Genomic DNA, 13,433 nt, shown 5'->3' with positions numbered 1-13,433 from the left:
CGTGTGTTATGTGTTTGCATCCATGTGATGTCAGGTTGAATACTTGTCTAGCTCTTCCTGACCTGTATGCGTCTCATTGACTAATTCTACTTCTGTGTAAATAGTGTACCCAGAAAGTGCTGCTAGAAATAGGTTTCTTTATTATGGTAAAAAAAAGTGATCCAGTAGAGCAAAAAAAAAAAAAAAAAATCCTAATTTCCATCTGGAAAAAAAAACAACTCTTCCCCAAATAAACAAGATTTGAAAACAACAACAACAAGCAAAAGCAGATTGTGCAGGGGACATTATTTTGTCTTTTTGTCATTATTTGGGACATTTACATGTTTAATGAGTGTTTGACTTAGTGAGAAACACATGAAGAACAGGGGCTGCCAACACGCTGGTATGAAGGTGAGAAAGAGATGAACAATAATGGACTAATACTGTCTCCAGGGATTTGTTGATAGTGGAAAAAAAGTCTTTAATAAAAATCAGCCGGTGGCTGCGAAAGTGTGCAAAAACTCACAGTTTGCACAGTGTCGTATAATCATGACTCAGAGAGAGGCCATGTATTTAGCAGCTAAAGTTCGCCTGAAACTGATATTTGACTTTGTAAGCATGACTTGAATAATTAGACAAAGTATAAATAAAAGTTATGCTGGTTTCCACCACTCCTGCAGGGGAGTTATTATCACCGCAGGATGTCTGATTACCTGTCTGAACACAACGGTGTGACTCGCAGCACTGACTGACAGTTTAATATTAATAGCGTTAGTTCAAATTATTGCAGTTATTTTGGTACTGATTATACCCCCTGAATTGGTTTGACATTTGGGAGCAAAAGAAGACAAAAAAGTCACAAAACATTCTGAAATAGCACCAACATTTAGATCATTAACATACCTTTGCACAATGGCAATAATGTACAACTAATGCATTGATTCTCTTATTAGTAAGCTGGCAGGATTTGTTAGTAGAGATGCACTAGTCAAAATTTTGCGACCAAGCTCTAATCTCAATTAAAAAAAACAACAAAAATCTTTGAGTGTTCAAACCAAAAACAACACAGAATAAATGTGCTGTTGACTTTGTATATAATCTTTGGCATGTTGTGATAGCCATAAACTGGATAAGCATTACTAAAATGGCTACTTCAGTGTTTATTATCTATAAAAGGTCGTACCGTATCCAGGGTCGGGCATTTATTGTAGTGTTTATTGTGAAAAATTTGTTTTTATGATCAGAATTTTTTTTATTGTCACAATAAACTTTAGTTAAAAAAAAACCAAAAAACTGAAATGTTACTTTTACTGTTCTCTCCACAAGAATATCAATAAATAGTAGGCCTGTCGCGATAAACGATAAATCGATTAATCTTACGATAAATTAAAACTATCGACGTCATTTTAATTATCGGCATTATAGTCTCTTCCGGCCTTTTTCTCTTTCTGTTAATGACACTGAATGAAAAATGGCTCAACTCCGGTGCTCTCCACTGACCCTCCTTTCTCATTTCCTTAGTGTAAAGTCCAGCGCACACGACGATCTATTGTCGGCCCATTTTCAAAACCTGACAGACCACACATTAGCCGACAGAAATTCTAGGTATAACGGTTCGATCGGGTTCGGTCCTGCCGTGTGGTGTCCAACAATGGGCACAAAATAATGGCTACAAGTCCAGTTAACTAATTTTAAAACCAGGCATTAATCAATGCTTTACTACAATCTACCTGCAATGCATGTGGCTAGTGTCAGCGTAAAGTCCTGACTGAATGAAAATCATTAGAACCTATTTACGTCACGTTAACGAAGAACAGCTGAAAAGTTACCGGGTTTATCAACTGCGGTAGCAATTGCGCTCCAACTCCTCCTCTTGTCATTTCTATATTCTTTGCATGTTGAAGAAACATTAATGTTGTTTCCACATATCATCTCCAATGTCCGCTGGACTTCGGGTTGCGCCTGTCAGCTGTTTGGGATTCCCCGACGTAATTTCCCCTCAGAAAGTGCGGAGGAGAATCGTGCTTTCTGATTGGCTGCCTGTCACATTCAACAGGCTGCGTTAAAGCGCCCAGTCGGGGAAAACCCCTGATTTAGATCGGAGGACTATCTACCGTAACACACCACACAATCTTAGAAAGACCAACGTTTTAAGATTGTTGTAAAGGGAAAAATAGGAGCAAAAAATCATGTAGTGTGAACTATTGCATCATGTAGTCAATGTGCCCATCTTCTCTATTTAAATCTAATTATTACTGAAGGGCAACATAATATACAGACTTCATAATCTGCACTCTTTAGGTTGAATGCAGTATTTATTTCCACTTTTACTTTATGTTGTTTAGGTTTTTTTTTCAAGTGCGTTTTTTGTTAATGGAGACCATTTTATTTTCGTTTTTGGTTGTTTTGTTTATTTTGTTTATCAGTTCCAGTGTTTAGTGTTCTTTTGAAAATAAAGTGTATCTATGGCAGGAAATCGCATGGATTATTATGTCATTTCCATTAAATCAGTGTAAAAAGGTCTTCAGACAATATTATCGTTTATCGCAATAATTTTTGAGACAATTAATCGCTCAGCAAAATTTGCTATCGTGACAGGCCTAATAAATAGTAAATTCAAAATATGATTAAATAAATTCTCTGTGCAGTTTAGTGATAAAAGTCACTTTTTTTAAAGTAAGTAGCATCCTGATGAAACTCGTTTCAAATAGAAATGTTTTTGAAGACCTAAAATAATTAAATAGTTGATTTTGTCATCACTATTATTGTTATCACAACTGTAAAGTATGGCAACAAAACTCTTAAGTCCCCATTGCCCACCCCTAACTGTATCACAACTTAGATTTCCAAAAGGCTCCCAACAGGTTCTGCTTTCTTGTTATCTGCTGAATGTCTTATTCTCTCTTCCTCTCTCACGGTCTGAATGAACCACTCATGTCTTCACATGTCATGAAAATATAAACATCTTCTTAAATGTATTTATGAGAATAACTCACTCTTTGTCTAGACTAGACCTTTCCAATCAGGCAGTCACCAGACCGCACTGATCAAGCTGATCATTTTCTCTGATTTCTATTCAGCTCACACCTTTTTTAAATGTGGAGGTGCTCCAAAAAATAGCCCACAATGAGTTACAAACACTGACCAACCGTGGACTCACTGCTGCTGCCTCTGCCATGTGACAAGAACTCCTTTTGAACTGTGACAAATCTGTACTGGATTGTAGCTGGAGGACTTATCAGTTGGAAACCGCAGATACAAAGTGCTTATCCCACTTTCTCTCTGTGCTTAACCCATGTTCCACATTAATATTCCAGTGAGTGTAGGCAGCCTTGGTCCTGTGTGCTGTGATATATTGGTGTCCCTGCAGAAAGGTAGCAGATGAGGCTGACACTCTGTTGCCTTATGTTTACTGACTTAAGTAAATGGATTGTTTCGCTGTTGTCCAAATCATTGAAACTGAAACTACATAAATTCTAATAAATGCGTAGGTCTTGTATAATGTGCTTGGAAAATGTAAAAAAAAAGTGAAGGAGTTGCCCTTACAGAATTAAGACTTTACTGCAAAAACTTTCAAAAATATGAGGAGAGTTTAAAATTTTATTAGAATTGTGATAAAAAGACTGAAGGAAATGCAAAAGTGAGTCTGAGTGTGGAAGTATTTTAAGTTCAAGCAGTAAAAACACCTGGGGAACTCAAGGAATTAGGCAAAAACAGATTAGCAAAAAACCCACTTGAATTAAGTTGAAGAAAAGTCTGAACATTAAAAAATAACACAAGCTGAAATTGAAAATGTAGTTAAGCAGGTGAGTTTAATCTTGAGTTAAAATGACCAATGAATTTAACCCTAAATGTAAAGAGCAAAAGGGTCTTAATAGCGAATAATAACTAAACAATAAGCTGTCAGGAAAATATATTTTCCTTAAGAAATATATTGCTTTCAGTACTGTAAATGATAGTGTAATTGTGTTTAACACCTAAATAATGCAATATTATAGACATACAGGATTGCAGAGGGTTGAAAAATACTTGGTAAATTACTGGAAACATCCCAGAAGCTTCCCAAGATTAGGCTTAAGTTAGCCCAAATAGGAATAGAAACTTTCTATCAAAACTATGGTAATTATTGATAATGTATTTGAAATAACTGGAAATTAGGGGTAGTATCACATCCAACCACAAATATAAAAAATATTGTTGTTTATCCAAAATTCTTTCTGATATTTACTAGTTGAACATTAATAACCTAAATAAAATGTATGTACCTACTCAATTATGTCATCTAAATGTATCCCATTTCATGTGGCTTACAGACTCAGAGGTGAAGATTCAGTAATTTGTTGCTCTGGGCTCAGGAATCTAGCCTCAGTAGAAATAATCAGTGGATGTGATGGAGGAATACACGGTTCCTGTAGGGGGCATGACCTCAATACTTGTGCAGGAAGTAGTGTGCTGTGTGTTTTTGATTGAGGAACATCTTTAAAAACACGGAAGTGTACATGCATTAAATGTGGTTGTTGGGCCAACTACATTTAAATTCCCTGCTGTGTGCTAACCTTTAGTAATTTCAGATGTATTCTTGTTTATATCCAAAGATTCTCGTTAATTCCAGCTCCTATACACAGAATGTTTCCATCATCAAAAATTCCCAGAAGTTTACATCCCTCCTCAGAGGCACAGTTTACAGCTGACATATAATATTGCATGCATTATGCAATATTAACCTCATAGGAACTGTATAGATACCCACAATGTGACACCCTCTGCGCCTGACACACATAAAAGGGAACCTACGATGCAAAATTCTCACTTTACACGTCATTACCTGGCAACTCCAGAGGAGCTCCGTCCATTGCCTAGCAACCCAAGTGGAACTCCAGCACGTTCAGTTTTGGCGCTCTATGCACCTTACAATGGCTGCTGGAAGAGACAAGCGTTTTGTTGTTGACTTACCATCCAGAAACCTCTTGCTGCATTTGTGCAGGAGGCTCTACATCTTATTTTCAAAGACATACGGTTGAAAAGAGCTCACAAAAGGCAGAAATGAGCAGAGTAAAATCTTTTTTTCTAAGAATGATGTTGAACATGTTTTGTATAGTCCATAGATCTATCCTAACCTGTTCAAGGAAGCATAATAGGTCACCTTTAAGACTTCAGATTGAAGTCAATTTAAACTGCTGTCTCTGGATATTCATTGGCTCATTCACCAGTACAGAACAGATGTTTTGAGGCTTTTCAGTGCAAAAGGTGTTGGTTTTAAACCATAAAGCTCGATTTGAATCAAGCACTAAATACTAGTCAGTGGGTATTTACAAAATACACTAAAACATATGACAACTATGAGCAAGTTCCAATTTGGGATTGGAACTGTTGCTGCGATTGGAAAATATCGGTTGGGTCATGGGCGCTCACTTCTGCACTTCCAAACTGGCTCTTTAATGTGAACCAAGGCTGTTGTCTGTCAGCGAAAATAAAATATGAAACACTTGAGGCAGTTACCGAGCCGAGGCAGTTTTGTGGCCCCTCGAATAAATAAAGTCCAGTACAATTATGAATTATAGATGATATTTTGGAGTAGGGATACTAACCAGAAATGTAAGACATCAGTCAGCCAGTGGTGCACCTCCTTAGGGGATATCCGTACAATATGGAGGTTGTCACGTCATAGTATGCATTCATTGATGATGTTCAGTTCATTAAAACCCAATGTGTGTATGATTTGATACATGATGTCTTGATTACAGAGTTTTTCAGTGGAGATGACACAAGTGCCATTCTTACCTGTGACTGACCACCCACTGAATAGAAATGGGCTCCTTAACAGACATGGCTGTCGGATTAGGTTAAGTGTAATACCTTTCAAACAGTATTCAGTGCAGCCCACCACATCAGGTCCTGAGGGATGCTGCAGTGTTGCTTATAGTCTCTGCAGTGTACAATTTTACTCCATATGAATTTGTTATTGCAAGCTGTTGCAGGGCCTTGAAAAAGTAGTCATTACCTGTGAACTCTTATATTTTGCCTCAATATAACCATTTCAATTTATTTTGTTAAGATTTGATTTGGTAGACCAACATTAAGTAGCGCTAAACTGTGAAGTGGAAGGAGAATTACATATTGTTTGAATATTCTTTTACTTAATCTTATACCCCTAATTGACATCCAGTACAAACAATTGCCTTCAGAAGTCAACTAATTAGTCAATACATATAGGAAATTATTTACTTTAATTAATGCTACTTATACTCGGGGTCATCCATATCTACTTGTATTAATAGTTTCTATCTAGCAACCAAAACAAGAGAGAAAGCTACAATTCCTTGCAAGCGTACTGTAATTTCCAGACTATTGAGCGCACCTGAATGCCACTCACTTAAAGAGAAAAACATAATTGTTTATATAAGCTGCATTTGTGAATAAGCTACAGGTGTCCATATTTTGACATAAGATATTTACACAAAAGATGGTGCACAGAAAGACTTTTTTTAACTTTTAGTGAAATAAGTACTGCTGACTTACACAAATGTGTACCGTAAATGCTTTTTCCAAACAGGGCCTGGAACATGGCTGTAAAAAACAAAAATACAGTAGCCTACCAGGAAAAATCATTTATTGCTGTCTTCATTTTCATTTTCCTTCATTTTTGCTTAAACCAATAAAGTCGTCTTCTTCAGTGAATTACTCAGAATTACTTCATATGTCTTCTGTCTCTCTTTCATTGTTGCTCGTTGTTGTTAAAGCTCGTTGGCCTGTAGACATCCATATATTAGCTGCATCATTGTGTAAGTGGCAGACTTCAAAGTGTGTGGAAATGACAGCATTTATTAAGATTTTGTGGCATTAAGGATCTTTATTCACAGAAAGCCAACATGAAATTAGCAAAGCATGAGAAGTTGGGAAGAGAGGCAACAAAGATCAGGAATCACACCCCAAAGAGCTGCGTAAGGGACTAATAACATCTGGATATGGGTCGCACGCCCTCTACTGCTACGCCTCAAGCAACCCATCCAGATTGTCTTCTTAAAAGCCAATATTGAATAAAATTCAATATATTTTATTAGGATTGATTTGCCTGACCAACACGATGTAGTGCACAATTTTCAAGTTGAAGTGTTCATGGTTTTTAGATAAATATCATGCTGTATGAGAACTGAGTTCATTTGAGAAATGTTTCACACTTCACCTCCATTTCAGCGACAAAACTTCTTAGAAGCTTCAAAAGGTTGGAGACTGGGTGGAGGCTCACCTTTCAGCAGAACAATTACCCTAAAGATGCAGAACATGCATGTTTAGGAGAGATATAAAGAATCGCTTAGATTAAAGTACATTTATGTGTTAGAATGATATAGTCAAAATCTAGACCAAAATCCAAATTGAAAATTGTTCTTTACAAACCTCCACAGAATCTGGCAAAGAGAAAATTCAGCTTCTGGGTGAGCAATACTGGTAGAGACATTCCTCAAAATGTTAGTGGCTGTGACTGCAGTAATAGCTGGTTCTACAAAGTAATGACTCAGGGGCGAGGAAAATATATGCACACCTCACTTTTCAGATTTTTGTAAAACAACTTTTGAAAGTCTTTAATCATTTTCATCCGCCTTTACAAACGACAGCCTACTTTGCTCTGGCTAATCTGAATAAAATACATTGAAGTTTCTTGCAACAAGACAAAATGCTAAAAGTCAACCATTTAGATGAGTGTGTTGTTCTCAACCTGTGCTTTTTCAAAAACACTGAAAAGAAAATGACTAATCCATCAGCATTACTGCCATGCAGCCCACATGGTGCTGCATTCTTGTTAAACCCTTGGTATGTTTGTGTGTGCTGCGGAATGTATGGGTATCTAGAGTAGCGAGGCCCAATCAGGATGGACCAGGCGTCTGAATGCATGGATAACAGCTCTCGGCTGATTTGAACTGCTGGGTTTGTACTCGTGCTTGTGTCATTATCGAGCGCCTGGCTACTCCCGCCTGCTGCAAATTACCGGGTACAAGACACGCACACTTGGGGAGTGTTTTTGTGTAGCCACTTATTACCACTCGGCCATGTTCTCTGCGCGCCGCATATGTTGTTGTAATTGCCGTGCAAGTGCAGTAATGGCTACTTAAGAGCACATATGTACTCGCCACCCTGGATTCAGTTCTCCGGGAGTAAATAATCCACTCTCGACGTTGTGTATTGAAATGTCATTAAACCAAGAGGGCTTGGTGATGGCAGCTGTGATGATGTACGAAGGTCTGAGCAGCTTTGTTGAATGGCTGCTCCTTCCATTGTGTTGCTCCTGTTTATTTGCCCGTAGCCATGTTGGGTTATGAATTTTTAATGTGGAGTACACCAAAAGGCGGAGATCATCTCCATCTGCGAGAGTGCATTAACTCACCTCACACATGTGTACGTGGGTGTCCGTGCACATGCCTGCTCTATTTATCTTGCGTTACAAGCCTCTTTATTTTTGTCAGTGAGCGGTGACACTCGCATGAAGTTAGAAGTGGATGTTGTGTTATTATTTGGCAGAAGGCGCCGTTGTTAACTGCAGAACTTGGAGTTTTGTGCATCCTCCTGTCCATCAGGGTGTTATGTGGAGGCATTTTTGAAGTGTTACTATGGAAACCAAGCACTGCTGTTATATCCTGATGAGCCTTTCTCCGCTGTCTCGTCCGCTGTCACACTCCTTGCGTGATTTTAAAAATATTTTTTTTTCTAACAGTTTCTCTCCGCTGCTCTCTCTGCGTGGATTCATCAGCTTCTCTTTTATTCATCAACACCATGAATTGTGGCCTTTCTCACTTTCTCCCCCGTTTTCCCTCCCTTTTGAGCTCATACCCACCATTTTTCTCTTTTTTCATCCTCTCATATTAATCATGTCTTCTTTTCGTCTTTCCTCCTTGCGTTTCTTCTTCACAGCTCCTGCTTTTTGCTCTCCTTCCCTTCCCTCCCTCCTCTGGGTTCCTTATTGCTGTTCCTTCCTCCACCTCCATCTCTTTTGTGTATGTCTCTATTCATTCTATGCTCTCCTCTTCTCTTCTCTTTTCTCTGCTGCCTTCCTCCCACTCGCTTCCTCCTCCTTTGCGCCTTTTCTTCTTCTTTGCCATCCTCGTGGAGAACTGAGCTCGTTTACAATTAGCATGTGCACCTGCAATTAAGCCTGACAAACCACTGATAATTAGACCTTTTTGAGAGACAGGTTTTCTTTTTATGTGGGGATCAGGTCTCCTCCACACTATTCGGACACTTCTCTTGCCCTTTTCCCCACATTTGCTTGCTTTTTTCCCGTAACAACCTGACCTACTTATTTTTGGGTTCCTTGAACTTTAAATGTATGTATTAGCTCTGCAAATGAGATCTGCCTTTTATTTACCTCTTTTCTCAAATACTGCTGCATGCTTAATTTAGAATTAGAGCATGAACTTATTCTTATTAAGATGTCTCATCTATATCTCTGCAGGAATTATGGCCCAATCTGTCAGTCCCCAGTTAACTTTTGGTTCAGACTATGACTAATTGTATATTTCTCTGCTTGTCACCTATCCCTGCTTACATCTCTTCATCTTTTCTCTCTGTTCTTCCTCCACCATCTCTCCCTCCCTCCTCCCTTTTTGTCTGTGCACAGTGAAGAGCTGTAAATGATTGAAGTAATAATAAATAATAGGTTATCAGTCGACTTCAAGGAGCAGCATATCGATCTTAGGGGTTTGGTGGGAGAAGTGATTCTAGAGGATAATGCATTGGAAATTTCAGTTAAACTTTATTGAAGGAATGCTTTGATATCAACATGACAAGTGCGCTCAGTAACATTTTATCCAAATGAAAGAACAAATTTCTGTGTATTTTATCTGGATTTTATGGAGTGAACCAACACAAAGCACCTCAAAGTAGTAGAGCTGCAGAATATATTGAGTGTAAATTGCCTTCCCATTATCAGTATATGCAATATTGCAAGTAAAGGAGTACTAGGACACAATATTTAAAATTATGCAATGTAATAATTGGCAAAATATTATTCACTATATTTCCATAATATATTTGGCCAGTTGTATAACCACAATGCTCTCGCCTGATGAGATTTTTAGTGGAGGAGATGCTTATGTTCACAGAGAGTGAATGTTAAAGTAAAACAACAGTGAGATAATCATGATTGATATTAATGTTGCAAAATATAGTAAGAGTATCATAATTACATCTTTTTCTGCAGTCATACAAAATGGTCCAGTGGTTTTAAAATGCTTTTTACAAATACCTTCAATAACTAGTCAGGCTTGATATTTCACCTCTTTGGGATTTCATTTGAATGTATTATGTGTATTATATGTGTGAAAAAGTGTCCATGTTGTATTAATATACTTTTGTAATATGTTTGTATTTTTATAATTTGTTTTGCTGCCACTTCTAGACCAGATCGTTGCAAACGATATTTTGTCTCTAAGTCGTCTTACCTGATTAAAGAAAGGCGAAATAACATAAAGAACTAAAATCAAAATGTCCTGTGCATTGGTATTCAGCATTCCTGAGTCAATATATTAGAGTACTGCCAAGGATGGTCTCTAATAGCCATTAATTTCCTATTTGTTACAAGCAGAAATATAATTGAATAAGGAGTAACAAACTAAAACATTCCCACCATCATATTTCACAGCTGCTTTCTTCGCTCAAAAATATCCTTATTCTGCATCAAAACCTAAATATGATTAACTGTGCAAAGAACTAATATTTTTGTGTTGCAGATAGCACTGGATTTATGTAAGTCTTGAAGTATTTTTTTATTTCTGCACTTTGCAGGCTACAGAACTTGCAACAACATGATGAAAATTAGTTGTAGTGAGAGTTCCTGCCTTTTTTTTTTTTTACTCATATGTTTTTTTAAATTCCAACTTCCCCAGACAGTCACAACATGAAAGCATGTTGGTCTTACTCGTAACTACTAGCTAAAACATATTTTAATGTCAAACTAAAAATGGAGGAGTAAACAGTTTTCTAGGGACAGAAAAGCAGTGAAAGTAATGTAGAAGTGGGAGAGAAGAAGGAAGAAGAAAAAACGAGTGAGAATCTCAGCGCAGCTCTGTTGGAGTGTCTAATGGTCACTTAGCCCGGCAACGAGTTCATGGCGCTTTGAGGCTGTCAATCTGTCAAAACGCACCCAGTACTACCCCGACTCTATCAAAACTGACTCACACATCCAGCCCACAATGGATTTAGTGTTGCTGGTTGATGCTCTGTGAAAGGAAGTCCCTCTCACTGTGTAGTTTAATACTGAGCCATAAGAGTCAGTTGTGTGTCTGATCCTAATGTTAAACTAAGACAAAATATACAGTTCAAATATTTTAATTTTTTTTTAATATTTTGATCGTTTATGTTTAATTTTTGTTTTTACTTGTTTATAGTTTAAGTTTTTGTGGCTTTATATATAAGAAAAAAAGCATTTTACACTTGAAAAGTAAGGTGTAATTTTCAGGTATTCTGTTTTGTAATTTTTTTAAAGTCAATAATCCAATATTTTCTTTACAGTCAGAATAAATAAACCTTATCTGCTAATGTAGCTAACCTGAACCACCACTGTCCCCTGTATTGTTTGCACTGGCTACAGCTTCCCACCAAATTTCCCAACAGTGGATGGACAGTATTATATTTCACTCGCAGTGTTTACTTTCAAATTAGCATGTTTCACTGTGTTGCTGATTGTATCTTGGTCCCATACAGGAGCAAAACTTTTCACTTTGTGATACGTCACTCTTCAGACGTCAGCTTTTGAAGGGGACCTTTTATCCAAAATTCACATTTTGGAAATCTTTTGTACTTCCATTTGGCTCTCTACTTCTAAAAACAGCTCAAGCACTTTATGGGCAACAAGTTAATGTTTTTTGCTGTTTGGAAAATGAGCCGTTTCAAAAACCTCAAAAACGTCCAGTTGCCAATTGATTGTTTTCCCTGCATTGAGAAAAGATTTCCCAGATCTTAACTGTGTCTCTCTTCTTTCCGTACAGGGACGACATTTACAATTCTCCACGATGCTTGTCAGCCTCCGCCATTCTCCCTCCCATCTTCAGGACAAGTGTTTGGTGTCTCCCTCCTCAACTCGGCACTCTCCTCCTCCTCTGGACCAGTCGTGCCATCACTCTCAACGCCAGCCACGGCTCACCCTGCCCTTTCTGTCCTTGTCCTTGTCTCTGCTCCTACTCTCCGTACTCCTGTTGCCCATCTGCGAACCCCGGAGAGTTGGGGGGCCAGGAACGGGGCCTGGAGGTTCCCCAGGTGGACAAGGAGGTCAGAGAGGAGGCGGAAACCAGAGGGGCGCTGTTATCCCTCCTCATTACTCTCCGGGTTCGCCAGCACTTCCTCCTAACGCCCCCAAACTGATCAGCTCGCTCAGCATTGCCGTCATCCTGGTGGGCAATTCCAGTGAAGTAACCCTTGGTGCAGGACTTGAGAAAGAGGACTTCCTCCACATCCCTTATCCCCCTAAAGTTGAGGTGGTCACCATGAATGAGACGGACCCGAAGAGCATCATTAACCGGATCTGTGCGCAGATGATGAGGAACTCTCTACAAGGCGTAGTGTTTGGTGACGACACGGACCAGGAGGCCATCGCTCAGATCCTGGACTTCATCTCTGCTCAGACACACATTCCCATCCTGGGGATCCGAGGGGGATCGTCCATGGTCATGGCTGCCAAGGTAAGAAGCCGAGCAACTTATGTGGAGTTAATTTTTGAAGAGAATAATTCCTGCTTGTGTAAATCTAATAATTCTCAACAAGCTGTGATATCCTGTCAGCGTCAGCAGTTTGAACAGGTGGATCAGCCCAAATGGTCCGTTTTAGAACGAGGAGGTAGACCTGCCCTCTGCCGTTGGCACTCATTCCTTCGCAGCCTTTTGACAGATCGATTTTTTTTTTCCCTGCTAATTGACGTCACACTGAGCCTCCTGACAATGGCTCGACTCAACCTTTAAAGGACTCACAGTGTGAAACTAACAAGTCCAAAAACATCTCTGTGGGACTGTAGTCTGGTCTGAAGGTGTAAAACATTAAACAGAGTAGGAAAGAAAAAAAAAACAAATATCAAGCATGAAACACAATGAGAAAAGTACAATGCCACTATAAACTATAAAAATGAACATAAAAGAATGAAAATAACTGATTGAAACTGACTTTAGTGTTGAAGTCAGCTGTACATAGCATGTGCCAGTCTAATAACCTGATTTTACAGTTTCATGTATTTACCCACAAATTTCAAGCAAAAATTTCTTATCAGGGTCTAATTGACTTTAATTAAAGCAAAAATGACTCCTACTAATGCTGAAATATCATGTCATATTGAGTAGCAGTTTTAATAATCTGAACTAACACAGCCTTTTTTCTGCCTGTTGACTTGCAGCGGGAAGCAGATGGTGGGGGAGGGGAATTTAAACCATAGAAGAAGTAAAGGAAAAAATGTTGAGATTTTGAAACCACTATCTGCA

The 13,433-nt window shown here is 38.5% G+C and overlaps 1 protein-coding gene across 8 annotated transcripts in view; it reads left to right on the top strand.

Annotated features, from left to right (window-relative positions):
• The window catches only part of grin2bb (glutamate receptor, ionotropic, N-methyl D-aspartate 2B, genome duplicate b), a 123,228-nt gene that overhangs the window by 21,171 nt on the left and 88,624 nt on the right, over nucleotides 1–13,433 (top strand). For all 8 annotated transcript variants that reach the window (XM_028018293.1, XM_028018297.1, XM_028018298.1 and 5 more), the window contains one exon: nucleotides 11,958–12,647. In XM_028018293.1, coding sequence (XP_027874094.1) covers nucleotides 11,958–12,647 — 690 coding nt within the window. The remainder of the gene's footprint in view (nucleotides 1–11,957; nucleotides 12,648–13,433) is intronic.

Source organism: Xiphophorus couchianus, chromosome 5 (assembly GCF_001444195.1).
Source record: "Xiphophorus couchianus chromosome 5, X_couchianus-1.0, whole genome shotgun sequence".
NCBI lineage: Eukaryota > Metazoa > Chordata > Actinopteri > Cyprinodontiformes > Poeciliidae > Xiphophorus > Xiphophorus couchianus.
The sequence above is the reverse complement of the archived record's forward strand: the minus strand, read 5'-3'. Positions and strand labels throughout refer to the sequence as shown.